The sequence below is a fragment of the Hippocampus comes genome, unplaced genomic scaffold, assembly GCF_001891065.2.
Source record: "Hippocampus comes isolate QL1 unplaced genomic scaffold, H_comes_QL1_v1.1 scaffold59, whole genome shotgun sequence".
Lineage (NCBI taxonomy): Eukaryota > Metazoa > Chordata > Actinopteri > Syngnathiformes > Syngnathidae > Hippocampus > Hippocampus comes.
Window position 1 is genome coordinate 2,056,483 of NW_017805406.1, and position 27,207 is coordinate 2,083,689.

Here is a 27,207-nt window from a genome sequence, read left to right on the forward strand (position 1 = left end):
TCAGTCACTGTATTTATCATAAAACACACAAAGAATTTCTTGGTTAATGGCCTTTTTATTTAGATTTGTTGAAATCAAGTCTGCTTTGCTCTTTATCATCAGTTTATGAACAGTTCCAGGTATAGGCACTACGGCATTACAAAACAATACAATACATGTATCTCCAAAAATTTTCTGCCCTGAGCAGAAATTATGGCCATACAGCATTGCAGTGCATCCGCTGCTTATGAGAATTTTTTTTTTTATAAATCCTTAAGATTAAATGGAAATGCATTGAACTTAAAAGTGAAATACAACTGAACCGTGCTTTGGCAGTTATTCTTTCATGTACCACTAGAGGGAGCCCTCGTGTCACCAGTGGAACTTGTACCGCACTTTGAGAATCACTGGCGCGTGCTCATAAAGTACTTTCAGAACGATGAGCCCGCATCCCGTTGAGGGGGTGAACATTTGCGAGTGTTAGAGACGGTGGCAAATGTCGCATTCTCGGCGAGGGTTCGTTGAAGGTCGCTAACATTCGCCAAGCGGTCTCCATATGTTTGCCGACAGTTGTAGTTGTTTTTCTTGTCGTCAGGAAATTTTGAACATGTTTTACGACCTTCAACGAACCCTGACAAGAATGTAAACATTCGCTCCCTCAATAGGATACGGGCTTTCGGCTACGCCTGCTTTGAGAATCGGTATGAATCATTTTAGTCATCGAACTGTTTAAATCATGTAAAAAGCATGTTACCTGCATTAATATTTCTTAACACCCTTTCCACTTTATTGTGTTTTTTCCGACTCAAATGTGGGCCTATCTTGCACTTTTTAATCAAAGAGTGTTTTCTTTCAATGGGCTCTCTGTCTCTGTTCTTTCATGACAAGTACTTGCATTTTGTAGTCCCCCTTTTGTTGAGTTGGCGCACTTTGCTCACTTGGTGACTTCCACGTCCCGGGACAAAGGTTTCAGTTCGGTGAGGGAAGCGACGACTTTGTCCCCCAGCGAGGGAAGACATTTCAGGTCGTCCTCAGGAAGGCACAGCAATAGGAATCGCTGAGGAAAGAAGATAAAGTCCATTCAACGCATCGACAAGCTTCTTAGTTTTATCGTGCCAATACCATAATGACTGAAGCATTATTTTAAAAAATAAATCTTTAAATGTGCTGCTTAGTTGTGATTACACTGCAAGGAAGAATCAATTTCATGACGTCCAATTTTGCAGATCATCGCTCGACTGCTCATCGCCACTAGTGGACAGACTTGCACGTGAGCTGAGGGTTCCTATTGCGATGCTGTGATGTTACTGTAGTCTCCAGATTCTGAAACATTTTATCTTACATCCCTGTGGGGCAATTTGGGTTTCATAGACCTCGCCTCTGTTTTTTTTTGGGGGGGGGGGGCATTTCAACCTTTTCAGACTGCCATCTGCCACCCTCGATTCACAGCCCACACCGAAACATGAAAACCATCTCCCCCCTTTTTATGTCGCCAATCTTGCTAACTTTGCGTATTCAGCTCACCTGACGAAGGGTCCCCTCTCCGTGTATGAGCTTGTAGAGCACAAAGATTGGTATGAGGGAGAGGGAGATGGTGGCCAAGAACCAGCCCAGAATATTGGCCCACAGCGGATAAACATAAGTGCTGCTGAACTTCAAGGGAGAGTATCGAACGATGGAGAAGATGAAGGTGCCCTGCGGTGAGAGAAAACATTTTGTTTCCATGTATTCATTCCATCCTTTCTTTTTGAACACGCCTTATCCTTTTTGGGGGTTGCAGTGCTGGAGCCTATTGAAGCTGGCGCTCCCTTTAAATTCAGTCCAAGAGAGGCGCACAAATTACAATAGATCTCCACTTGTGGATGATGTAAAGTTGGGCATTTGGAGACCGCCTTCCACCCGTCTGATCATGCATAACTGTGACACGGCCAGGTGGGGGATTTAAAAAATGTACATTAAAAACGATAATCATAAGAATGCATTCAATGAATTGATTTCTACAAATATTCTGAGAGATTCTCCCATGCTGCTGCTATATTTATGAATGAAACACGTTAACATCCACCACACACGTCCATGGAGCTCAGAATTTGCCTGCCTGTATACTTGGATTAAATTCACCATAATCGCATGGCACCACCTGCGCCACAACTTAGACCTCCTTTGAGGCGGTTTAAAGTTAGTCTACTTTCTGCCACCAAATTATGAAGTGAGTCGAGTTTGTGTGGAAAAAAAAGTCCTCCAGAACGCGTGGCATGGCACAACGCAGTCTGCCATATTCCCAAACACAACAAATGTTACTTGCATTTGAACGAAACTCAAGATGCAGCAGTTTTTAGGCTCGAGCGCACGTGCACTGTCTATGAAAATAGAGTCCTGAAGTTTACAGTAGCGCTCCATTACGAATAAGGTGCTTTTTGGGGGTAATGAGGTCAACAGGTCAAAACAAGGCCGTGTGGGTGTGAAAGGACATACGGGTGTGATTATGAGAAGGGGCGAGAGATCGCATTTTTTTTACAGGTTATATTTATAATGTACTACTACGGATATTGTCTGAAGTTGTAGGTTCTTCTTATGTCTCATTATTCGGCATGTACATCTTTTGGAAGAAGCTCTTCAAACACAATTGCTTTTCTACTCATTCTTTCACATCACCAAGATGAGTGTTTTGACTTGAATGCTTACAAAACATAAACAAGGAGTGAAGTAGCACCAGCAGAGCTTCATCATTGGAGAAGGACGATAGCCAATCATATCTTTGATGTTCCCATAGAAACGCTCGGCCCCTGTGACGTAAAAAGAGAAACGATTTATACTTTGCTCCTTTTTTTTTTTTTTTTTAATTCCCCCGAAGTGCCTACCATAGACCCAAGCAATGCTGACAGACTGGATGATGGAGAGCAGGAGCAAAGTGGTCCCACTGCACATATAGAAATCCACCAGCTGGAGCAGGTACATCCCTCCCTATGAGCACAGCACCAATAATAAAAATAACATTGTAGTATCAAGTATGTTATTTGTTTGGATGCCATCAATCTGTTTGCGTGTCTGCAAATAGTTTCTTTCAGTGGTGTCATCGCATTTTTTTGGGAACGGTTGGATATTTTGGGCAGCACGTCGGCCTCACAGCGTCGAGTAGCAGGGTTCGATCCTGGCTCCGGCCTTCCTGTGTGGAGTTTGCATGTTCTCCCCGTGCCTGTGTGGATTTTCTCCGGGTATTCCGGTTTCCTCCCACATTCCAAAAACATGCGTAGCAGGATAATGGAGCACTCTAAATTGTAGCTCGGTGTGACTGTGAGCGCAGATGGTTGTTCGTCAATTGTTTGCGAGGAAGGTTGGACATTTTGGAGAAGATGTGCACTCTAGTATGTCATTACAGAAAGCTGGCAATAAAGTTTGAGGCACCGATAAAGGTTGGCCTATGAGTTTCCATACAAAGGAAAAATCTTTTCTGAGAAAACATTTTTTAGTGTATGATATGCTCTACAATACAGTACTCCCATTGTTCTGAATACACATTTCAATGTGTCCCGCTGCTGAATAACACGTATTATCACAGCTGGAGTTATCCTTGTAATAAATGACACTGTACTGCCAAAAGTATTCTTTTACCTGCCTTGACTCACATATGGATTTAATTGTCATCCCTTCGCAGCAACAGCAGTCTCAATTCACAATGTTTAGAAGTGTTTATGTGAATTTTTTTCACACCGTCCAGAAGGCCATTTGGGAGGTGTACGCACTGAAGTTGGACAAGAGGGCCTGTTGCCCTGCTGCACAATCATATCAGAATAGGAAGTTGCACATCTCCAAAACCTCTCGATATGCTGAAGCATTCAGAGTTCCTTTCACAGTAACCAAGGGGATAGTAGTCATTTCCGTGGTTCCTAACTTTGTGAGAACTTTTCTTCCTGTTCAAACATGACTGAGCACTAATTCACAAGGCAAGGTCCATAAATACGCCCACTTTAAATCATGTGCAATATGTTTTCTATCTGTTGCTGATACAGCATGCCCTGCAAATGTGCATTCAGAACAAAAATTAGTGGGGGTGAGATCAGTGGATCTGGGACCAACCATTCCAAGCATCTGGAAACTGCTACTTTAACTACACACAATATGCGAATAGCACATTGAGTTGGAGTTTCATCTTGCTCAGTAAACTGGGAACTTTCCATCCATGTTGAGCAGGAATGAAATAAAATACATTCTTGCAACATGCTAATGTAATTTTCTGCATTGGGATTTTCATCAATAAAAAAATGGTCCAATATTATGTAACATGCGTTCCCACAAGGATGATGATATACATTCCCAGTTTGGGGCATATATGGAACAGTCCGGACAGTTTTCTCTCAGTAAATCCTTTGGGATGAAGGTTAACTGCGTACAGCATTGAAGTCGGTGCCCAATGTAAAAATCACCCGTTGAATACATTTATTCCAATCTCAGTAACAGATGTCATCATTCGCTTTTACAAACCTCCGTCACCAGAAAGAGTCCCAGCAGACAGGAAACGGTACAGATGGCCAGCAGGACCAGCTCACGTCTGTAGCCTTGACGTAGGTAAGATGGGTAAAGATCCACCAGGGATGTCATCAGACACTCCAGACCGACAAACTATTCGGGGTGGTGGGAGGCAACACGAAGAAGGGTCTGTTGTACCTCCGCGGCATCCTTATTTGTTCAGAGAGTTCATGCTTACCTGACTGTCCAAGCCGAGTAGAATGATCATAAGGAAGAAACACACGGCCCACACTTGCGGCATGGGCATCATGGCGACAGCACGCGGGTAAACAATGAAGGCCAGCCCTGGACCTAAACTCATGTACAGTAGAATGAGTTTCAGAATCGTGTATCTTTTATTCTGTGACCGTCAATTTCTCTCACCAAAGATAATTAGTTTTTCGAATCTGTGCAGTCTAACTGCATAACTGAGTTGAGGCTTTTACAATCAGCTGTCATCTCTAAAGACAACTTGAATTAAATTTGAAGATTGGATTAAAAAAATAGATATTTTTTTTTTAGTTTTGAATGTACAGCAAATTACCCGGTAACGGAATGAACCAGTCAGCACTTGCCTGATTCTGCCACTTCTGCAATGTCAATGCCTGTCTCGTAGGTCATGAACCCCAAGATGGAGAAAATGGCAAAGCCTGCCACAACACTGGTGGCACTGTTCAGCAAACACAAGTAGACACAATCCCTAAAAGACAAACACATCCAGGAAGTATAGAACTCTGACTCATTTTTTTGTTGGCAATAAAATGTGAAACATAAAAAAGGCAATATGGAGTAACTCCCAGAATGTGGGCTCTTGTAACTTAAACACAAGCCATTCCAAGAGACAATTGGACATTGGAATCATCTGGATGATGACAATTCCCATGAAAACTGAAATAATTCGTTCCTGCTGTTGAAAACCTTCACAATACTTTTTCAGTCGTATTTTTTTACTTGTAACAGTTGTTGTTGTAAGTATTGTAACTGCCAAGAGAGGTCAGGAACCCGAGGCCGATCGCGTAAGAGAAGAAGATCTGAGTGCCGGCGTCCAACCACACCTTAAAACACAGAAGAGAAAAAAACAAAACATTGTCACACTGAAAATGGTGCTTTATTTTCTTATAGGCTTTAGGGCAATTAAAACACATTTGAAATTCATGATTGAAATTTAGATGGCACTCAGTCATCTGGAATGTCTGTCTGACTCGTTTGTGTGATCCTGACAACTCGTTCTTACCTGCGGATCTGATAGACGTGTGACATTAGGGTAGACGTAGTAAATCATCCCGTCCGTTGCCCCAGGCAACGTCACACCACGTATGAGTAAAATCAGCAACATAGCGTAGGGGAAAGTTGCTGTGAAGTAGGCCGCCTGGATCAAAGGAAACAAATGTAAGAGCTTGAATTAAAATTGTCCTTCAACCTGCTATTTCATGACCTACGTGTCCTTCTCAAAGGTCGCGCCGTGTCAGTCATAGAAATTGAGACTGAGTCAACAAACGTGTCGATTGCAGCCAAGTAGTGCACTTCATTTTGCCTCAGTTGTTTCGCAGCATGATTTATCGACTCCACACAATTCTTGACAAATCAATTCATGGATTCAACGTGTGATCAAGTTGAGATTCGCTTTATAGGCTAAGGTCATCAATTTTCAGAACAGAATGATTGGCTACACCCTTCGAATGGTCAGTTTTATTCATTCACGGCTGAAGCCAAAGCACGGTGGGCCGACTGTGCACGTGACAGACACAAAACAGTTGAGTGTGCTCCCCGGAGGGTTATTGCATGTCAATACGCATCGCAATCTGAAATGGCTTGGCGGAGATAGATGTCACGATCTCATTTACTGGATATGACAGCTAACGTAACTGCCTTTGACATGTTTAACTACAAAACAACACTCGGTCCGCTTTTTGATCTGTAATGAATTTCAGATGTGGATCCCAATGACATCACATCAGATGCGATTGTTGTTTGAATCAATGTTTTTTGGAAAGAGATTTTTTTGGGTGGGTGGGGGTGAGGGGTTAATTTTGCTATTGTTACATGATATCAAATTTATGTCGATCTTACCGGAAGATATTGAGATGTTTTGTATGATAGACGTTTTTGTTGTTTTACCATGAGGATGTTATCAGAGGAGAAATGTTGTGTCTTTTATGTGCCCCGGGTGAGGGCAAGAGGTGGGGTACCCTCTGGATTGGTTGCCGGCCAATGGAGATACTATATCGTAAATGACTCTGCTGATTCCCACCCTGACCCACAGAACACTTCATTAGGTACACAATTGAATGTAATCCTTTATCGAAGAGTACCGCATCGTAGTGAGAGCTTTTTCTCACGGTTTGGTGACCAGCATGAGATCGTCAAAATATTGATGATACTGTGCAGTTGCACACCTCTTCATATGGCAACCAAAATAAGTAGATCCATCTGTTAGGACTTGGTCAAACATGATCGCGGTATTGTTTTGGTGAACTGTCCTAAACTTTCTGATATAATGCTGCACCCTATTGATGTGCAGCTGGAAACATTAGGTGTCCTTATTCAGGGGTGAAGACCCTCCTTCCAGCGGCCATTTCAGAATTTTACTGGGGTCATACGAAATGTTTATATAGAGTGGATGTGCAAGATCAACACCCCTCTGTTGAAATGCCAGGACTTTATAAAGCGAGACCAAACTATAAAAGTACAGTCAATCATTTCAAAACATTCCCCACCGTGAATGTGACTTACAAAGACCACTATTGGGTTAAAATGAATAAATAAATAAGTGATAATTATAATTCGTGTGTTAAGGCCGGGCGTTTTCACATTGCACTTGGGTTTGAGCCCGAATCTGAAGCGGGGACAATGGGCAGATCTAAGCATCAAATTTGAATGGCAATTTCCAACATTTGCAATGAAAACGAGTGTGAGGCTTTAACTTGTTTTTACAATTGCACTGTGGGCTGTATCGAATGCTTTCCCTGTCCGTAGGTCCCCCTCCCTTGCTATAATTTAGTGGGAAACGTGAGAACATTGGATGCAACACTTGGGAGGGGTTAGGGGCACAAAGGTTTGTGTGCTGGATGAACCGAAGCAATCAAGCTATGCTGAAACTCAGCCATACATGTTGCTCAAGGCTGAAGTATTTCTAACCTTCCCGGTGGATTTGATCCCCTTCCAAATGCAAAAGTAGCAGATGATCCATGCCAGGATGAGACACAAGACCAGCTCCCACCTCAAGCTTCCCACCTCCTCAATACCACCAGAGATCTTCAGCACTCTGCGCCTGAGGAGAGCACACGGATGGAGCAATGGAGGCAACGGCGTTGGCACAACAACATGATTAATGAGGGATGGAAGGATGATGGAAGGGTGACAGTGCAGCTGGAAAAGGAAAGTGATACTGGGGGGGTGAGGGGGCTGGTGGTAGTGGTTATGGGAGAAAAAGAAAAGTACTCTAAAGGGTCCAATGTAGTCGACTAGGCGTGCTTACTCCCAAAACTCCACAACAGGCAGAGTGGTGTTCTGCCTTTGTGTCACGCTGAGGCTCTGATTTGCAATGCTGACGTCCATGCATGACTCTACAAGGCAAGCACATAAGATATAACAGCGTGACAAATCAAGCAAAAAAAGGGTGTTGTGCCATGCAAGCATGGTAAGATTCCTTCAGGATAATATGAAAAATGTGCCATATACAAAATCAAAACAACATACAAAATCATAATATGGTGCACAGACTGCCTTTCACTTAATGTTTCTAAAGATGAGGCTCAAAGCTGCATGCCTCTTCAGTGGACTTTTTTTTTTTGCAGTGAGTGTAGGGCTGCATGATATGATTGCTATGAATTTGTAAATAAATGTGTTTCTTCTCGTGGTAACTCTGCAATGTAAAATGATGTGAATACATTTTCTTGCAAGTATCTTGCACAACGACAAAGTAGCCTATATGTGAAGCACTCTCTGTGGAAAGCGTTCTAAATACAACTGACTTCAAAGAAAGCTAATCTCAACACCGTACTTTTTCCCCTCTTCCCTGCAGGGGCACCCACCTGTGTTCCAGTCATTTCCACACGTGGCCCAAGGCAAGTCCACGCTGAAGGAGGAGAACAAATAAAAGAAGGCCCACGCGATGATAGTAATGTAGGATGTGGCGCCGAATGCAATGATTAGGTGACTCGCATAGCCGATTCCTACAAATAGAACGTAACATATCTCGAATTGAACCTCGTAAGAATTCCAACAAGCGTAACAACAAGCGCGAATCCGTGCGTATTTACGCACGGATTCAGCTTCATTCACCCCTCGCTAAAAGTCTCAAATGTTGAACTCGAATGAACACAAATGCAAATAGGCACCCTGAAAAAGTGGGCAAATCTTCTTCCAACACGTAATACCCCCCTGGTTTGTGTACTGCCCCATGGCGGTCTCGAGGAAGAACAACGGGATCCCGCAGGTGACCATGAACAAAACGTACGGAATGAAAAAAACACCTGCAGAGAAATAATTACAGACATCAATAAAAAGCAACAAATGCATGAATAATGCAAGCAAGCAAATAAACAACCCCCTCCCTCCAAATATAATCTTACCTCCGCCGTTTTTGTAGCACAGATAAGGAAATCTCCACACGTTGCCCGGTCCAATGATAGCCCCCATCACCGTGAGGATGAACTCGGCTTTCGTGCTCCAATAACCCCGTTCGTCTGTTTCTTTTTGCTTCTTCAGCTCTCCGCTGGGCACACACACTGCACAACTACCATCCTTCTCTTTGGTGAACATTTCTTCTCCACTGAAACTTGAAATTGAATTCGGATAAATAAAGTTTTGGCGTCCAAATTTGCCCTCGAGAATCCTGAGTTGCCGCACTTTTCTCAAGACAACTGTGCTGTCTGAGACAGTAGCTACTTAAGTATGTGAGTGAAGGAGGAGGACTGGGTTCCACCTTTGGGATGTCCCAGCTTGATGATTTATTTTCTCTTTCTCACATAGGAAAGTAGAAAATACTGTAGTAGTTCCCCCTAAACTTGCATCACCTGCAAATTTGTCATGTTTCATCGTCAGTGTCAAATAGTTGTGCAGGAGTGTGAAAACAAAGCAGTGCTAGTTGTGTGAAATTTATAAGTGATGAGTCGTTTTGCATATTTTAGGGAGAATGATTTTGCTTTTGGAGTCATTCTCTGGGAGAAATGTTCCAAAGTGCGTGCTCGGTTTATTGCAATACAGTTCTGTACGTGATCGAATAATTTCAGATAAACTAAGCTAAGATAAAATCAGCTAAGATATTTTTATCGTCAACACTGACGTTATAGCTGAGCACGCCGCCTAAAAAAAATGTACCATACAGGCTAGATATATTAGGAAGTGACAGAGTGAATAAAACTGGAAAAAAAAGTGGCAAGTGCTGAGTGCACTGTTGCAGAGAATGGTTGTATTGTTGCTGCTACATCTTGCGGACTGGTATTCACATGGGTATGTAAATTTGAAATGCTCAGGTCGAGGTGTGAAGTTCCAAGTCAGCGTGAGAGTGAAGAGAGGATCAGTTCAGCAGTGACCCAATTCCGTCATAGAAACCGTTATGTAGTTTTTATAGTGTGTACTTGCAGCGCACTGTAGCTCTTGCCAGAAGGTAGGACGGTGAAGGGAGAGCGGTCACTGTACCCACCTCAATAGGGTAGGCATATGAAGACGATTTTTTTTTTCTTTTAACCACTTTTGGAAGGACATCCAGTTTTTGGCAATGTCACTGTTACTCCACATTTCTCCTCTTTGTATATGACTTTCTTCACTATTCTTTGATATACTGTACTTGTTGCTGTGGAAATTGTTTTGTGCTCTTCTCTAAACTAATACCTTTGAACTACAAAATCCCCTCTGCTGAAACTTCCTACAAACCATGGCGTTTGCCGTTAGACATTAGCTAGCTAGCTAGATTTTGTATGAATTTATATGAAATGTACAGAAGTGACTTTTTGATGTCGGATAAAATTAGATAAGACTGTGAAAAGACAAACGTCGTTGGACAAAATTAGATAAGACTGTGACTTTTATCTTATCGGGGGCATTATGTGTTTACTCATCTATAGTCGGCCAATGTCGGTGGACTGCGGCGGAAATCAGTGATGTCATCGTGACGATGTGGGCGGTGCTTAAACTCCAGCATCCTCCTCCTTCTCCCTCCTCCTCCTCCTCCTCACCCTCATCATCACCTCCATCGAGCTGTCTGATGATGATGCTCTCCTCTTTTTTGTCCATCTAAAGTCGTACAATAACCCGCCATGCGGTTCGTTTCACGCCCATTAGGACATCTCGCATCGCACTTTGAGGTAAGACGACGCGACACGGCCACATTCTTGCTCGAGCATCGTCTAGCGTGGGGCTTTTCCGTTCCGAGCGGGCCTTTTAGGCAGGCAACTGGCAAGCATGCGTTAACTCCCTCCTGTGTTATTATCGATTTGATGCGAGCTGACAGTACGTTGATTAATGTTATTTTTGCTGTGATAACACACCAACAAAGAGGCATTCTGCAGTATTTTGGCCAGCGGCATCGGCTTAGCCTGCATGTCGGAAGTGGGAGATTCTCGGCCTGCACCACACGGGTGACGTGAGAGGGTGCCGGGGGAGAAAGAGGAAGAAGGGGGGGGGGTTGAATGCTCAATGGCCATTTTCAGCACCGTAACGGAGCGTGCGAGCATCAGATGTCTCAGTCGCCATACATCAGCCACTTGGTGCCCCTGCACTCATGACTGCATGTTTGCTATAAGGTCAGTGTGGAGTAATGCACACAAGAGGAGGATGCTTGTGGTCCGAACCGGGCCTTGGACAGTGCCACACGTTAGTCTCTGCTAGTCTGCATCTGCCTCGGGGGTGTCACACTGGCCTAATTTTAACACATCCAGCCGTAGTGACAGAGGGGCAAAATGGTGATACTATTACGTTAAAAAAAAAAAAAAAAGTACACATCAAGGCTATTGGCTGCTTACAGCATTAGTAGTACTGAGACATGTGTTTGTACAGAATGTAAAAATAATCAAAACAGCATCACAAGGAATCCACTGACTGGCTTTACCCAAATGGAGTGCAATTAATGTATTATTCTTGATGCTTTTTCTTTACACCATTAGATGCATCCATCCACTGAGTTGATACTATATTTTGCCAGACTCGTTAAAGTTCCCTGGTTGCTCATTTATACCGCCTTTAGTTGAGCTGTTGATGATTTCATTGCATAATGCGGATTAGCAAGTCGCCTCAAAGTGTTCAAGTGAGAAGCAAAGATTATAAAATGCTATTAATTGAAAGTGTCTCAATGCTAAATCTAATTAATTCTTCTGGTGAGTTTCACAGTAATACACGCTATCTTCTTGAGTACTGATGGCTGCAAATAAAAATTGTTTTCCGAATAGATTCAAATGACAAATGTGTGACCGCCCACGTCCATAAATGATGATTCAGTTCCTGGTTTGGTCCATAACATGTAAAAAAAAAAAAAAAAAAAAAAAAAGTTAAAATGTTGAATTTTTTTTTCCAATAGGAGCTCAGATGCATATTTTCTTTAAACACAAAGGTCGTCAATTTGCTCTCAGGAAGGTCAACAGAAATCTGAGAATATTTGATGAGAAGAGATTTGCTAATTTCTACACCAATATTGTCAGATTAAAATGGTTTGACCCCCAAAAATTGTTTTGCTTTTGCTTTTACTTTCGTTTTGAAAGATTTTGGGTGGCTCCAAATTGCACGGTTCCATTTTATTTTTCTATTTAAATATTTAGCTAGTTTTCCTTGAACAAAAGTTGCCTACATCTAGAATTGAAGAATATACTTTTTTTGGGTGCATGTACATTGGATTTTATTTTCTATACGAAATGATGTGGCTGGCCTCCAGTGAATGTTTCTCTAGTTTGATCATATAGATGCCAGCAAGTTACGTGAAGACTATTTATTTTTGTTAGTGTTTTGCATGGTCAAGGGCCCAAGTGCAGGGAAGCAGGAGAAGCAAGGCAGGAGTGCAGTTTAGCTCTCCAACAAAAATAAAAGTATTTCCATAATAAGTCTAATAATGAGAGGGATATTAGAGGGATAGCTACCCCACAAAACATTCCTGCAAAACTTTTTGGACATCGACTTTTCAGACATCCACTGATTCTGCTGTCGAGTTATCAGGTTGACCCGCCTGGTCAAATTTCTTTTCCCATAATGTCAGAGAAGCGGCCAGACCCTTTGGTGGACTTGCCAGCGGATTGCTGTCAGAAGATGAAACATGACAGTAATCACCTTGGAAAATACAGTAAATTCATTTCTGGTTTCTAGGTTAATACCGTATTAGTACTCTTCGTAAACTGTGGTTGGCTTTGCATGAAGGTGTTGTACATGGCAGCACCAAAATGAGGACTCATTATCTTCATAGACTCTGTAATATTTCCGATCATCTTGACCCAGCAATGATCAAAGAGCACATGTCTTGTGGTCCACATTGACATGAGTTGTTTAATCTGAAGAATAATCTGATTTTGGAGCCGTGGGAGCCAGAAGCATGATTGTCAATTATGAATGGCTTTTTTTTTTCTCCCCATATGGATTTTTACAGGGATACCTTTAACCAGTGATTCCCAACCGTGGCACCCGAGTGTTCCTTGAGAGATCAGGAATGTCGCAAGAAATGTCACTTAATTTGTCTGGGGGATGGCTGTGTGTCAGCAATTTTTACTTTTAAAAATTAATTGTCGCCCACCCTGAGTGTGAGTGAGACATTGACATTCTTTAACCTTTTGGGACTTTTAAAACTTCTTGCAAACACACGGAAAGATTCCAGAAATGTAAGATTGGAATGTGCAATGCAAATGCAGGCACTGTTTTCGTTGGACGAGCTCCACAAGAGTGACTTAAAAAGTAAATCAAAGGGCACTTGATTGCGGTGTGTTACGTCCGTGTTGATTCCATGTGACTTTATCTTTAATCTGTATTGCAAAATCTTTTAAGCAATGTTATGCAATTTCTTCTCTGGTTATCTTTGTATCACTGGTTCCCATACGACTCTTCGGGAAGATTTAGTGGGCAGCTCACTCAAATTGTTCAAATTAGAAACACAAAAATAAGCAGAGGCGGAATGGAGAAAAAGCAGCAGATCGAGGAAAATGCCGTTGGTGTCGTGCATCCGAAATTACTTGGCATTGCTCTTTATCTTGTTTTAATTGCCCTTGCAATCTTTTCAGTGCATCTGTTGTATTGAGCAGAAAAATCCGATGTAGGATCTTTCTCATGAAATCAACAATGATTTAATACGTATCTCAATAAATGGAATGGTTCGATTCAAATCATTTTTCCACGCCTGCAAGACATAAAAAATCAACTTTTCCACATAATGAATCAAATCTTTAATACTATGGTCTGTCATTATGCTCATTTATTCTAACAGGAATTGATTAAAAAAAATGTTCACCAAAGGGGCCCCCCAAGAATAATGACATTCTGCACCGAACTCTTTCATGCCTCGTTGAAGTGCTGTGCTGATCCATTAAAATTACCTGTCACTCATTGTCGAGACTGACGCATTTGAAGAACAGACAATATTTTTGCGTGACTTGCCCTCTCTAACTGCAAATTATGCAAGCTGATATGTTTGAATTGCTTTCAGGATGAATTCAAATCGCCTTCTAGAATACTTCCAATGTGTTGTCATGCGAATGGAAATTAATTGCTACAGTTGATCGTCTTGGAACATTCTTTGATCGCCTGTGCTTGTTGGCATTCAAGAATCGAAGAATTTCCTCACTGGAATTGTTAGTGTGTCAAAGTAAACAATCTTGTCTTGAGCAATGAGAGACTTGATACGATAATATCTGCCGATTTCAAAAATATTGGATGAGCGCCAGCAGGCATTCCAAGCAGCTCCGGCGATGCTTCCTCGTTAAAATTTGGATGAGCATCAAGATCGATGGCTTGATTGATTGGCCATAGATCGAGTCGTGTGCAGGCGGGGAATTTTTTTACCTTGAATTTTACCTATAATTTAAAGGCTTCTTCGGACAGAAACATTGCTGAAAATTACGCACATCCTGCGCACAGCGATGGCTTCAAACGACCAGTGAAATCGCAGCCTTTGCACTTGGAAAATCACATTTCCCTTTGTAACATTAACACTCCACTTTTACTACATTCTTGTCTGTAACTTAAAAAAATGTCTCTGCTGGTGCCCCCCCTCCCCCACCCACTAGACCCTCGCCCAGCCCCTTTGTCGAACAGGAGAATGAAGAAGAGGAGAAACGGGAAGCCTTGGGATCACCGTGGACCGTTTCTGTGAAGTCTCCATGAACGCATCAGAAGAGACATTCTAGCAATTGAATCAATGGCCAAGAAAGGGCGTGCGAAGGGCGAGAAGCCCGAAGCACTCATTTCTGCTTTGCAGGCAGCCAATGAAGATCTCAGGTCCAAGCTGACTGACATTCAGATCGAACTGCACCAAGAAAAATGCAAGGTACTGTCAAACAAACCCAGGGCACAATGTAAACATTTTTGCTTATTGCCTTTGCACGATGTCTCAAAAGGAATCTGCCACCGTTATGTTGCGTAATTTGAATTTTAAGCATTGATGACAATCAGCTATACCAAGTCCTATATCTATTTGCTTTATGTGCATTATTATGTAATCCTGACATTTGAGCTCTTTCCCCCGCGCAAAGGTGAGCAAGCTGGAGCGCGACAAAGTGCAGGAGGTGAAGCGGGTGCGCGAGCAGGAGCAGCACCGTCACACCGCCATGCTGACGGAGCAGCGGGCCAAGTGGCATGAGGAAAAACAAAAAGAGCTCCAAAGCCTCCGCGAAAATCTGACGCGGCAGCATGAGCAGGAGCTGGCGCGGCACGCCAAAATCAAAGACCAGGAGAACCAGAGACTCAAGACCGCGCTGAGCGCCATACGGGACGGCAGTGGCGAGAAGGTGAACTAGTACCCATGAATGATGAATGTGTTTTGGCAAAGTTCCAGTGAAGTATGCCCACACTTCAAGGTGCAGATGTACTTCCACAATCTAATCTAATCTGTGTCTGTAGGTGCGCACAGCATTGACTCTGGAAGCTAAGGAGGACGCTCGCCGCTTCTTCGATCAGGAGAGAGTGAAGCTTCTTCAGGAGATAGCCGAGCTGAAGTCAAACAAGAAGCAGACAGACGAGGCTCTCAGCAACATGATCCAGGCAGATAAAATGAAGGCCGGCGACCTGAGGGTGGAGCACCAGCAGCACCAGGAACAGATCTCCAAGATTAAGTGGGACTGTGAACGGGACATCCGGAGACTGGTAACGCACGATCACCGACACTCACCATTCGCTGCCACTATACCAGTCAATGACGTTTTTCAAAGGGGATGTGTGCGGGGGGGGGGGGATCTGATGCTGCTCCATTGTAAATTTCAAGCTTGGAAATAACTTTCCTGTAGGAGTACCTTGGTGCAGAGGATAAAATACCTGGCCAAACAGGTCCCTGTCTTTGCTCCTCTCATATTCCAGGTGGATGAAATCAAAGCGAAAGATCGCATCATCTTCTCCCTGGAGAAGGAGATGGAATCAACGACAGGGTTCCTCCAGAAGCTGCAGCTTCAGAAGGATGCGCTGGATGAGCAGCTTTTCCTGGTCAAGGAGGCCGAGTGCGGCGCGGGAAGCCCGAAAAGAGAGATTCCGGGTCGCGTTGGGGATGGCGCAGAGCACTGTGGTAGTCCAGTAAGTACATCCTTCCTCTTGTGTCTCTGTAAACAAGTCCACAAAGGATGCATGAAAGCAACTTAACAAATTAGCGCGGCCATGGATTATGAACTATCACACACACATATCATTCAGATTTCATTGGTTTGTACTTTTGTCTCTCATGACTGCCTTCGTATCAAGAATACCAACTCATCGGTTGTCATGATCTAAGACATACGATGAGTGGGCGTTATCCGTTTCTGATCCATTTTCTGTAATGTGACCGCTCGTGAGGCCTGCATTTCTGCATATCCAATTAAACTGTGCTTGTGTGTCCACTAGTGTACACTTTCCTTCCATACGCTGCCTTGATTGGTCATGCAGACACATGTCAAGTTTTAGTAAAGCGGCGAGACATAATGAAGCAATGGCAGGATTTTTAAAACGCCTTGCTACGAGGAGGTAGCACTTCCATCATCATTTCCGTCAGTAAATTTCGCCAGTCCTCCTATCGTCAATCAGTCAGTCCGTCCATATATAAATTCCATGTCATCCATAGTTCAAACTATGGAACATTATTAATTCTCAACGACAACAATTTTTAAAAATATCAGTCCAGAAGCGTTGTGAAATAGGGCAAAAGAAAAAATCAACTGATCCCAAATTTCATCTCACAATGCTGATGAGTTATCATGAATCCAACCATAGAAGCCTCCAAGGTTGATTGGCCGCTGCATCGCAGGAAGGATGTGAAGCATGTTTTTGTGGTCTGTAAAACCATGCGCGAAGCCATTTTGGCATAGCAGTCATGAGGAAAAGAAAAAGACTTGTGCAAACGGACCAACCAAACATTGTCCACTGTCCGTCAGACATGCTTTGACAGTTTTCAAAAACTGTTCCGGTCCTTGTCCAGATACATTTGTCTGTGCTAGTGACATGATTATGATAATAAATACGACTTTTTTTGTTTTGTTTTGTTTGACAGGACCTGAGAAGAAATCAAAGGCGCGTGGCTGAGCTCAACTCCACGATTCGCAAGTTGGAGGACCGAAACTCGCTGCTGGTTGATGAGCGGAATGAACTTGTATGTTGACTCCTGACTTCGCCTCACTGCTCGCAGCTTCTCGTTCCTCCTCGCCAACATTCGATGTTCCTCTGAGCAGCTGAAACGTGTGCGAGAGTCGGAGAAGCAGTGCAAGCCGCTGTTGGACAAGAACAAGCTGCTGAATAAGCGGAACGATGAGCTGACTCTGACTATCCAGAAGCTGGAGGAGAAAGCAAAGAATCTGGCCAAGGAGAACCTTGAGATGGTTAGCACAGAATCGCACGAGTACCCTTCATTTCTGTAAAGGCCAATTCACCTTAGCGTGAATTTTGTTTGTGTTATCAGAGGGAAAAGATCAGTTCTCAACCTCCATTAAAGAAACCCAAGTCTCTGAATGACCTGGACCAAGCCCACGATGACCAAGAAATAGCCTTTCTCAAGCTTCAAGTCCTGGAGCAGCAAAGCATGATTGACGAGCTTGCAAGAGTAAGTTTTGCATGTGCGTGAATGAGCATCACGACCCGTGACCACGTGGTGGTTTTGCTCGGTCACATTCCATGTTAATCGCACGCATAAGGATCATAAAAATACTTCAGTCAGCATTTACAGTGTGGTTCAGTTTCTTGTAAGCATTGTTTTGATTTGAATTCTTCTTCGGTTCCAGGATCGAGAGAAATTGCTTCGGAAAAAAAGACATAAAAGGAGTTCCAGACCAATTAAGGTAAAGACATTTCAGATTTATGTTCAGTCAGTCAAAAATGTTGTGGTTCTTCCACAAAATGGTGGTGAACAATATGTCTCGAGTCGTACGTTTCAAAACGGCATTTAAAGCAGTGTCTTGTACAACCTATGAATTTAGTTAATCAGTCGAGGAAATACACTCATTGGCCACTACAATAGGTACACCTATACAGTCGAATGAGATTCAATCCAAGAGTCGTCACAGAATTCTGTCATTGCTCTCAGTGTCATTGCGATATATTCAGTCATTCGTTTATTCATTCATTCATTCCGTACTGTGTGTACAATTGAGAGTTTCCAATGTTTTTTTTTCTCACCATTTTATTTCATTCATCCATAAATCTTAAACCGCTTGACTTTTATGCAGAGGCACATTGTCGTGGACACATACTTCGGGTATGATGAAGAGTCAATGGATTCTGAAACGTCCTCGGTGGCTTCTTTCCGCATGGACCGGACACCGGCAACTCCCGATGAAGACCTGGATGAGGTGATCATTTGATTTCTACTCCTCACTAATCAAGGCGTCTCCAATGTTTCTTGACAACATGTTTAACCTCTTCAAAGAAGCTCAGTGCGTCAAGAAATTCACGATGCCTGCGGGCTTTGCTTTTCCTTTGGGTTTTTTTTTTTTTTTTTTTTTTGGTTAAAGCGTCCAAAATTGTGGAAACATACATTTCTGGGAATGAATCTAGGGATCAAGTAACAGACAAGTCCCAACACACAAATGCTTACTCAACCAAAACACATATGGAGGGTTTAACATTTTTCAATTTGTGGCTGATTTCTCGCTGTGAAGTGCAGCGTGGCTTAAAGCAATCCTGCTCATTTGAAACTGTCCAATTTTATCTGATCTTGGAAAGAGCTGCAAGAGTTTGAGGCCACTAAGAGGTGCCTGGAGTTGTCCCTGTTGATAGAAAACAGATGGTTAGATTATTGATTGACAGTTCACGCTGTGTTTCTTGAACGCTTGTTCGTTAGGGTCTCGCCAATGAAGAGTCTGAGCTGCGGTTCCGTCAGCTGACCAGGGAATACCAGGCTTTACAGCGTGCATACGCCCTGCTGCAGGAACAGAAAGGAGGCATTCTGGATGCTGAGATGGAAGCCAAGGTACATAAAATGGTGTCTGCCATTGTCATACTAGCATCAGTTTTGTATTTGCATTCACTATATTAAAAATATGTTTTGTTTTGTTTTTTTACAATGACAGAATTTTGGGGTACATTTTTTTTCATTGCTTTATAAAGCCAGATGACGATGTCATGACTTTGGAAGCTTCGGATTGTTGATTGTTGTTATATGTCAACACTTGAGTTAATTAGAGACACACCCGTGACTGTATTTGAAGGCATGTGTGAGACGCGCTGCTTCTTACTTAACATCAGATATCAGGATAGCAAGTCAGGAACTCGCATGAGTCATTTTCATCCTTGGGCACAATTTCCAGATGAGTGTAGGTGCTTCAGTTCAAACAATACGGACGTGTGTATACCGTGAAGAAGAGATGTTCAGCCATCATAATGCTCAGGAAGGAGACGTGTTCTGTGTCCCGGAGATGAACTTGCTAAAATGCTTTGCGTGTCATTATTTCTTTTTTGTTATTCATCAACATATTGAATCATGATCCTCTCACATGTTCCACTCGGCTGCCATCAGTTAACAGACACGGTAGCGCATCCAATAATGTTCATAAAATCGGTGGCCATCTCGTCGATAGATGCAGTAAATTCATTTTCCGCTATACAGTGCTCTGTCACAGACTCATAAATGGACTCATGGGTGTGGATGGCGGGCCTTCATGATGACTGCACTGTTTTTCGCCACGTAAGAATGCGTATGTTTTTAGTTAAAGAAGTATGCAGCGGTAGCCACAAGCGCAAGCACATGATAGCGAGATTTGAGCTCAAATGCATTTTAGGTGAAGAGGTGCTTCACTTCATCTCATGACTACAGTGGTCCCGTTAGACATATATACAAATGACTTCAAACACAATAGTCACGGTGCTGTATTGGGGGTTTTCTCCGAATACTCCTGTTTCCTCCCACATTCCAAAAACATGCATGGCAGGTAAATGGAACACTCTAAATTGTCCCTAGTTGTGATTGTGAGTGTGAATGGTTGTTCATTTATGTCTGCCCTGCGATTGGCTGGCCACCAGTTCAGGGTGCACCCCGCCTGCTGCCCGAAAACAGCTGGGATAGGTCGATAGCGCACTCTCATGAGGATAAGTGGTTTGGGCCATGGATGGATGAGTGTCGGAAGGTTCGTCAGCCCCGTTTTGCTGACAAATGATCAAGGACGGAAAACTTAAAAGAAATGATGGACTAAGCACTGGCTGAAGTGTGTCCGTCACTGTAATCACTGTTTTGTATGTATGGGGAAGTCTCTTAAAGAGATTGAAGTTTTTGGTGGTCAAAAAACACCTTGCAGCGAGTGTTGTGGCGGACTGGAACATGATCGGGCCGATCAAGTGAATGAAGCAGGAATGGCCAGCAATCCACTAAGTAAAGTACAATTTAGAATACAAATTATTCTATATAAATGAAATAAAAGTTAAGAAATATTTGTAAAGTTTGAATTTTACCTTCAAACATGTTGTGCTGGTCGCAAAAGTACCATCATTGTTGTGCTCCGTTTGTCACTTACTGTTGAGTGTAAGCGGATGCTAGCTTGCGCTGCGCGAGTGTACCTTGGTAAAAATTCAGTCACAGGCTTTTAGCGAAGCAGTGAGAGCAATTTCACCCCATCACAAAATGAAAAAGCATCACCAGCTATACGAGCTGTTTACTTTAGTGATCACTGTCACTCAGTCTAATGGGTCACTTTTTCGATATTTCAGGCTCAGGAGCAGCTCCAAGCAGACATACTCAGGTACAAGGCCAAAATCGAAGATTTAGAGAGGGAGCTGACGATGAAGGGTCAGGTATGACACACACACACACACACACACACACACACACACACACACACACACACACACACACACACACACACACACACGCACAACCATCTGCCCATTGATAAAATTGTGTAATCTGCAAGCTATGCTCAAATGATTTAAGATCAAGCAGCAGACAATGAGCGTTTTTAAATGGGATTTACCTTGTACTTGTCTTACTTACATGTCTTGTACCTGTGAGTGCAGTGACATGGAACGAAAATAATTTGATTCCTAGAATGAAGCTTTACATATCTCTGGGCTGTGGGAAAAATAAGTGGAACAAACAAAAAATGTTCCCTGTTAACATCAGAATATGTACGACTAATGTTCTCCGTCATTTTAATCGGTTGATACGAATGTGTGTTAAACTTGATTAGCCACTACTAAAAAGTGACACAGACCAATTTTCTTCAAACTTGACTTCATGCTGCAGATCAAAGTGCCCGAGTCTTATTTTTCAAATTGTTTGACGTCAAGTCTCTTCTCCATCAGGACTCCAAATGGGTGGAGGAGAAGCAACTGTTCTTACGAAGAAATCATGAACTTTTAGAGAAGGTTGGATATGAATAACGCATCATTGCAAAGAGCTTCTTCAGCTAACATTTTCCCTTTTAAACCGTTTGGTGTCCAGGTAGACAAAGTGGAGATGGAGTGCAGTCGGGCCCAGCAGGAACTCCAAGACTCCAGGGACCAGAATGAACTGTTAGAGTTCAGGATCCTGGAATTAGAGGTGCACCTCACTTACTCTCAAAGAATGTTCCCACTTGATGAGAAATAATTTGTTTTGTCGGGCAAGCGAAAATGTGAGCAGGCTGATTAAAATCTGATCAGAAACAGAAACTGGCGATCTGATTTTTGAAGCCTCACTTTGAAACGCTAAACTGCACTTTGCAGTCATTCTCATTCATTTCCATGTCATATTTCTATTTCACGTACAAACCTACTCGAGTCGCAATCTCAACTCGTATTCCTTGTAGGCTTTATCATCGGTTGTGTGGATTCCGAGATTTATAGCTTGTTTATGTTGGAGAATTGTATTCAGATGCGCGGTTAACGACGATGCGCGTTTGCTGCCGCAGGAGCGAGAGAGGAGGTCGCCTCCTTTCAACCACCTGAGGATGCATCCCTTCTCAGAGGGAGTCAGTGCACTGCAGATCTACTGTATGAAGGAGGGCGTCAAGGTACCGTATGGAACGCCGTTCGAGTTGGATTGTGAAACTTATGTAACGGGTTTACATGCTCCAGTCTTAATAGGATCCCATGCGTTGCTTCCACAGGATGTGTGCATACCAGATTTGATCAAACTTTTAGATATCCTCGGAGACAACGGGGTAATTGACGTCACACGTGCATCGTGACTTATTTGAATGAAAAGGATGCAAATGCTCATTCACGCAATTTCCTTTTTTTCTTTCAGAACTTGAGGAATGAGGAACAAGTGGCTATTATTCAGGCTAGCACCGTTTTGTCACTAGCAGAAAAGGTAACGGTTTGTTGCCAAGCCGAATTCGTTTTCTACTTGGCTGTTTATCACTTGCTGAAGCTTGTTCTTTTCTGCCCTCTAGTGGATACAGCAGATTGAGGGAACTGAGGCAGCCCTGCACCAGAAAATGATGGACTTGGAGATAGAGATGGTGAGTGGCACACTCACAGCCTCCATCCCTCCATCGGCATCCATTTATAGCACTTGCTGGCTGGAGCCTATCCCACACAGGCGAGATATTCAAATGGGATCATTAACTTTTGATCCTAACCCTCGACAGGAGATGTTCTGTAAACAGAAAGGATATCTGGAGGAGGAGCTGGACTATAGAAAACAAGCTCTGGACCAGGCCTACATGGTAAGCAGGTGTTCTTTGTGAGCAGGGTCCGACATTACCTGTGGCCCGTTGGCCCTGTGGCAGTCAATGAGTTTTAGCCACTTAAATCGATCAAGCCATTTACTGCACATCACATATTGTTTTTACACATCAGGTTCAGAGTCCTTGATCGTCAATTAGAATTGGAACGCACCCCAAAATTTATTACGCAAATGGGTTTCAGTGTCGAGGCTTCTGAAAAAAAAAAACAACACTCCATTTATAATTATCCTGGCTAAGCCTTTGCATAAGTCACAATACAAAATCAAATCACTCTTTGTAATTAATGACAAGAAAACCACATACTGTCCCTTGCCTCTTGCTACCGGCTCATTTTTTTTTTTTAAACAGCAAATCCAGGAGTTGGAGGCAACTTTATACAACGCTTTGCAGCAGGACAAGGTAATTGGATCTCAACACAACATGACATAACAAAAATAGTATGACGCCCCAATGCAAACCATCACTCATAAACATCTTGTAGGTGATCAAATACGGCGAGCCCCTGGATGAGCTTCAGCGGGATGAGCTGCGAACGGCGGTGGAGAAGCTGAGAAGACAGATGCTGAGGAAGAGTCGAGAGTATGACTGTCAAATCCTGCAGGAAAGGATGGAGCTGTTGCATCAGGCGCACCAGGTACGTCCGTGTGTGCGTGATTGCCAAATCAAGATTATAACAGCGCGGGATTTTTCATGATAGTTTGTTTTTATTTAGTTTCACTCTTGTTTTTGTTTTTATTTGGTTAGTTTTAGAGTATTTTTTCTTTCCAAGAACACTGTTTTATTAAGTTTTTTTAGATTTATTATTAGTTTTAATTTTTTATTACACATATGAAGTGTTTGTTGAGTGCAAGATTTAGAAAAAAAAAAAGCCAAAAGCTCCAATTCCCAAAGCACTGTTCCTTCTTCTGTATGGGTGAACAGTAAAACTGAAAAAAATACAATTAAAATGAAACTCTTGGATGAAATGAATCCACAAAGATCTTGTTGGTTTTAGTTAAAATATAAATGTTAAAATGTAGTTCCAGTGAAAAATCTTTTATTTTATTTGGTTCATGAAAATATATATATTTTTTTCAATTTTGGTTTGAGCTATTTTTTTGGAGCTATTAGTTTCTGTTAACCTTGAACCAAATGAATCTGTTTTTTTTTTCTTTTTTTTTTTGAAGAGAATTCGAGATCTTGAGGACAAGACAGAGATCCAAAGGAGGCAGATTAAAGATCTCGAGGAAAAGGTAGACTTGCACTCCCCCTTGTGTATGAAATGTCATCAAAATGTTTCTGGCTCAAGAAATATTGGTGACTTCCCGCACCGTATTCCTCCGTGTGTGTTCCTGATGTGACTAACATGCTGCATGTTCCTCTAATTCTCTCAACTTCTCTCTTTCTGTCTTTTTGCTTTCTTTCTTCGCAGTTTTTGTTTCTATTCTTGTTCTTTTCTCTTGCCTTTATCCTTTGGCCTTGAGGTCTTTGGCGTGTCCCGAAGCAGAGGTGAGTTAGGGGGGTCGAGGGTATTTTCGGGTGGATAAATATTGACTGTGTATTATGAATAATATGAAACATGCCACATTGTAGAGCAGAACAGTCTCATTTGTCACTAACTTAAGTTCCACTTCCTGGTTTCTGGCCTTCAGAATTAAGGTGGGTTCAAGATGAGAGCGTAAAAGATGGAAAAAATGACAGCCACAATGCGAAACATATTAAATGAGTGTCAGTGTAAGATGTGCAAGATTATCTTTGCAAAGGCAAAAATACAATTGTTTTTCCACATAATGTGAACAAAAAGAAGATCTAACGATAAAGATTTCAACCCTGTTCCGCTTCCTGTCACCCACATTTCATATTTTCCCTCTGGCTCTCCTTCCCCTCTTTCTACGTTGTTATATAACTTGTGCTCTGGTACAGTATTCGCTTTGAAAATCACCGTTGTGGTCTATTATTTTACTTGCGAATATGCCAACACGTCACGTCATGTCTCATAATAATTAGCATAATCATATTATTAATAATAAAAACAATGCTGATAAATATCATTCATACAATAATAATATGTACCGTATTTTCCACATTATAAGCTGCACCTAAAAGCATTCAATTTTCTCGAAAGCCGAAAAGTGCGCCTTATAATCCGATGCGCCTTATATATGGATCAGTATTCTGATTTCTCGGATGTAGTATTTTAAATGTTTTGTAAAGGGTTTGTGACAGCCGCAGCAGTTCTGAAAGCGCTACATAAATAAAGCTGCATTGTATTGTATCGCTTTTAGCGTAGCTCCATCTAGTGGATTCATAATGCATTCACAGCTACTATAATAGCTTCTATTCTATGTGCCTTATAATGCGATGCCCCCTATACTGAATATGAAAACAATTTTAAAATAGGGCATTAATTGATGGTGCGCTTTATACGCCGAAGCGCTTTATAGTGCGGAATATACGGTAGTAGTGATACTGTTTATCAGTGCATGTCAATAATTTTGAATACTGTGGGAAGTTTAATTCAAAATGTAACACTGATACATAGGTTGAAGAAAGTGAAACATTTATGGGTTTTTTTTCATATAGTTTGGATGATTATAGTTTAGAGTAATACATTAATTTGTTTAATTGTTATTTTTTTGCAGGTGCTGCATCAGGCCAGAGATCCCGTTTGTCACTGCTGTTGTGTTATTTATTTTTCATCCGAGTATGGTGGAGCAACAGTGGCTGTTTGTGTGGTGACAGTATATAGGTACGAGTCAACTCGATGTTGGCTGGGAATGCTCACTCTTAGTTATTTTCCTTTTAAGTGGGTCTCTCAGGATGCAGGACTGCAAGAACAATACACGCACACACACACACACACACACACACACACACACACACACACACTTGTGCACACACGCACACTTGAGAACACGCACTCGTGCATATGCAGTTGTATGGAGATGCACGTCCGTGTCGCTTTGACAAATCCAAAACCAAAGCCTGGGAAGTAAACGTTGTCTCTGCCATGCAGGGTAATATTAATAACAATAATGTGATAGGGTGTCAGCCATCACTGTTTGGGGGAAATGAACAGAACACAAATACCCGCCCACAGCTGATTGTCTCCTCTTTTAAGAAGCCTAAAAGAATGGAAAGACAAACAGGGACCGTCGGACTGCTCCAAATGCAAGTGGAAGACACTCAGGTTGGGAGACTTGAATAAAGATGAACAATGGAGACCTCAAAGTGTCAGGATTGTCAACACTCTTCGGAGTTTTTCCTCCAGAAGCTAGCAAGTGAAGATCTTTACTCTCCGGTTTTATTGGTTTCCCTTTTTCTAACAGCACCCCAGGGCCCAATACATCCACAGTTGATATTCATATGTGCATTGAAGCCATTTCTTTCATGTTGTTCTGTGAATGGTCACACTTATACGGTACATGTGTCGCAGTTCATACGGTCCAGCTCGGCAATTTTGTATTTTTTAAAAGATTGATTAGAATTTATTATGATGACCGTTGCATTTTTTTGTGACATCATAATAGGAAAAAATTGAATGTGGATCCCATCCCACCTCATCCCACGCCCCCTTTTCCCGCTTTCACCATGTAGTTGCTCTTGCTGACCAGCCGAGGGCAGACTTGTTCCATTTTAACGCAAATCAATGCACCCTTTAAAAGTTTTAAAAAATCTGGCTTGTAAATATTGTCAAACCTTTAACAGATGTATACAGATACTGATTGGTCTCCACCGTTTTAAATATTGTGATTATTAGTTACAAACAAAATTATTATGAAAACAAAACTACCCATTTTCATGGAACGACTGTTCTTATTTTTGCGAACCACTACTTGGATACTAACCAGCCCCAGTCTCTTTTCTTTCACAAAACTTGAACCCAGTCCCTGCAATATGTATAATGCCATTCTAAATATTTACCATCGGTACATATGCGCTCCCTACTTGCCTCATGCCCCATCCATGACTTCACGGGGAATGACCGAGACTATTTTTGCAGTTGCCTTCAATGCATTTCCTCCAGTGTTTCACTTGTACATTCGAGGCCCCCTTATGAAAGTGTTTATTCTCACTGCCCCAGATAGTTGAATTTATTGTGTTATGTATATTTAAATCTATATATTTTGTTTTTAACTCACAGAGGAATTTTTTTTATCTGTCTTCCAACAAAAATTGACCGCCCCCCTACTTTCACGTAGATGAGTAAATAAATTGGACAAAGTCAAACAGGACTTTGATGGATGACACATGGTCTTTTTTTTTTATTGGGTGTATTTTATAAGCATTTTGTGTTCGAACTATGTTCATAACCAATTAAAAGAAACTTGTCAGCCATCAATGATGTTTCCCTCCAGATGCGTATTACATTAAAGTAAAAATACCGCATATCCAAAGGTCTGCCTTTAGAAAGACAGTAATGCACAGAGGGATGTTTTTGCATTCGAGTCGATTGCCCAATAAAGTGAACAATAAGTGCAAATAACCAAACAAAACA

At 42.1% G+C, this 27,207-nt stretch overlaps 2 protein-coding genes across 6 annotated transcripts; one reads left to right on the top strand and one right to left on the bottom strand.

Annotated features, from left to right (window-relative positions):
* Positions 1–35: 35 nt before the first annotated feature.
* Positions 36–9,384, bottom strand: LOC109517848 (sodium- and chloride-dependent GABA transporter 2-like). Of its 3 annotated transcripts, none has more exons than XM_019873270.1 (14): positions 9,060–9,371; positions 8,826–8,960; positions 8,520–8,660; positions 7,964–8,051; positions 7,624–7,756; positions 5,720–5,854; positions 5,437–5,540; positions 5,061–5,155; positions 4,685–4,797; positions 4,462–4,599; positions 2,841–2,943; positions 2,665–2,765; positions 1,504–1,674; positions 36–1,036 (listed from the first exon to the last, which is right to left on the bottom strand). In XM_019873270.1, exons 1-14 carry the CDS (start codon positions 9,247–9,249, stop codon positions 914–916), a joined length of 1,770 nt encoding a protein of 589 aa, XP_019728829.1. In that variant the 5' UTR covers positions 9,250–9,371; the 3' UTR covers positions 36–913. The 3 variants fall into 3 exon arrangements, with proteins under 3 accessions (XP_019728829.1, XP_019728828.1, XP_019728830.1); XM_019873269.1 differs by having other exon boundaries at positions 5,061–5,185; positions 9,060–9,370; XM_019873271.1 differs by lacking the exon at positions 36–1,036 and having other exon boundaries at positions 1,519–1,674; positions 2,693–2,765; positions 5,061–5,185; positions 9,060–9,384.
* Positions 9,385–10,630: 1,246 nt separating this feature from the next.
* Positions 10,631–26,961, top strand: jakmip2 (janus kinase and microtubule interacting protein 2). Of its 3 annotated transcripts, none has more exons than XM_019873493.1 (24): positions 10,631–10,793; positions 14,694–14,941; positions 15,147–15,401; positions 15,514–15,756; positions 15,967–16,176; positions 17,126–17,224; positions 17,304–17,450; positions 17,531–17,671; positions 17,850–17,906; positions 18,294–18,416; positions 18,908–19,036; positions 20,767–20,850; positions 21,361–21,423; positions 21,500–21,598; positions 21,948–22,049; positions 22,146–22,199; positions 22,286–22,351; positions 22,434–22,502; positions 22,632–22,709; positions 23,079–23,129; positions 23,212–23,364; positions 23,897–23,962; positions 25,352–25,573; positions 25,628–26,961. In XM_019873493.1, exons 2-24 carry the CDS (start codon positions 14,813–14,815, stop codon positions 25,703–25,705), a joined length of 2,718 nt encoding a protein of 905 aa, XP_019729052.1. In that variant the 5' UTR covers positions 10,631–10,793; positions 14,694–14,812; the 3' UTR covers positions 25,706–26,961. The 3 variants fall into 3 exon arrangements, with proteins under 3 accessions (XP_019729052.1, XP_019729054.1, XP_019729055.1); XM_019873495.1 differs by having other exon boundaries at positions 25,352–25,567; XM_019873496.1 differs by lacking the exon at positions 25,628–26,961 and adding an exon at positions 24,142–24,218 and having other exon boundaries at positions 25,352–25,455.
* The last annotated feature ends 246 nt before the right edge of the window (positions 26,962–27,207 follow it).

What these genes read in the sequence shown, in the direction of transcription:
- LOC109517848 (XM_019873269.1), bottom strand. Translation starts at nt 9,249, where the DNA reads ATGTTCACCAAAGAGAAGGATGGTAGTTGTGCAGTGTGTGTGCCCAGC. An exon ending in GTGCTACAAAAACGGCGGAG is followed by an intron (nt 8,961 to 9,059) that starts GTAAGATTATAT and finishes ATTTCTCTGCAG; the next exon opens with GTGTTTTTTTCATTCCGTAC. An exon ending in TGCAGAAGTGGCAGAATCAG is followed by an intron (nt 4,798 to 5,060) that starts GCAAGTGCTGAC and finishes ACATGAGTTTAG; the next exon opens with GTCCAGGGCTGGCCTTCATT.
- jakmip2 (XM_019873493.1), top strand. Translation starts at nt 14,813, where the DNA reads ATGGCCAAGAAAGGGCGTGCGAAGGGCGAGAAGCCCGAAGCACTCATT. An exon ending in CCGATGAAGACCTGGATGAG is followed by an intron (nt 18,417 to 18,907) that starts GTGATCATTTGA and finishes CTTGTTCGTTAG; the next exon opens with GGTCTCGCCAATGAAGAGTC. An exon ending in CGCACACACACACACACACA is followed by an intron (nt 25,574 to 25,627) that starts CACACACACACA and finishes CTTGAGAACACG; the next exon opens with CACTCGTGCATATGCAGTTG.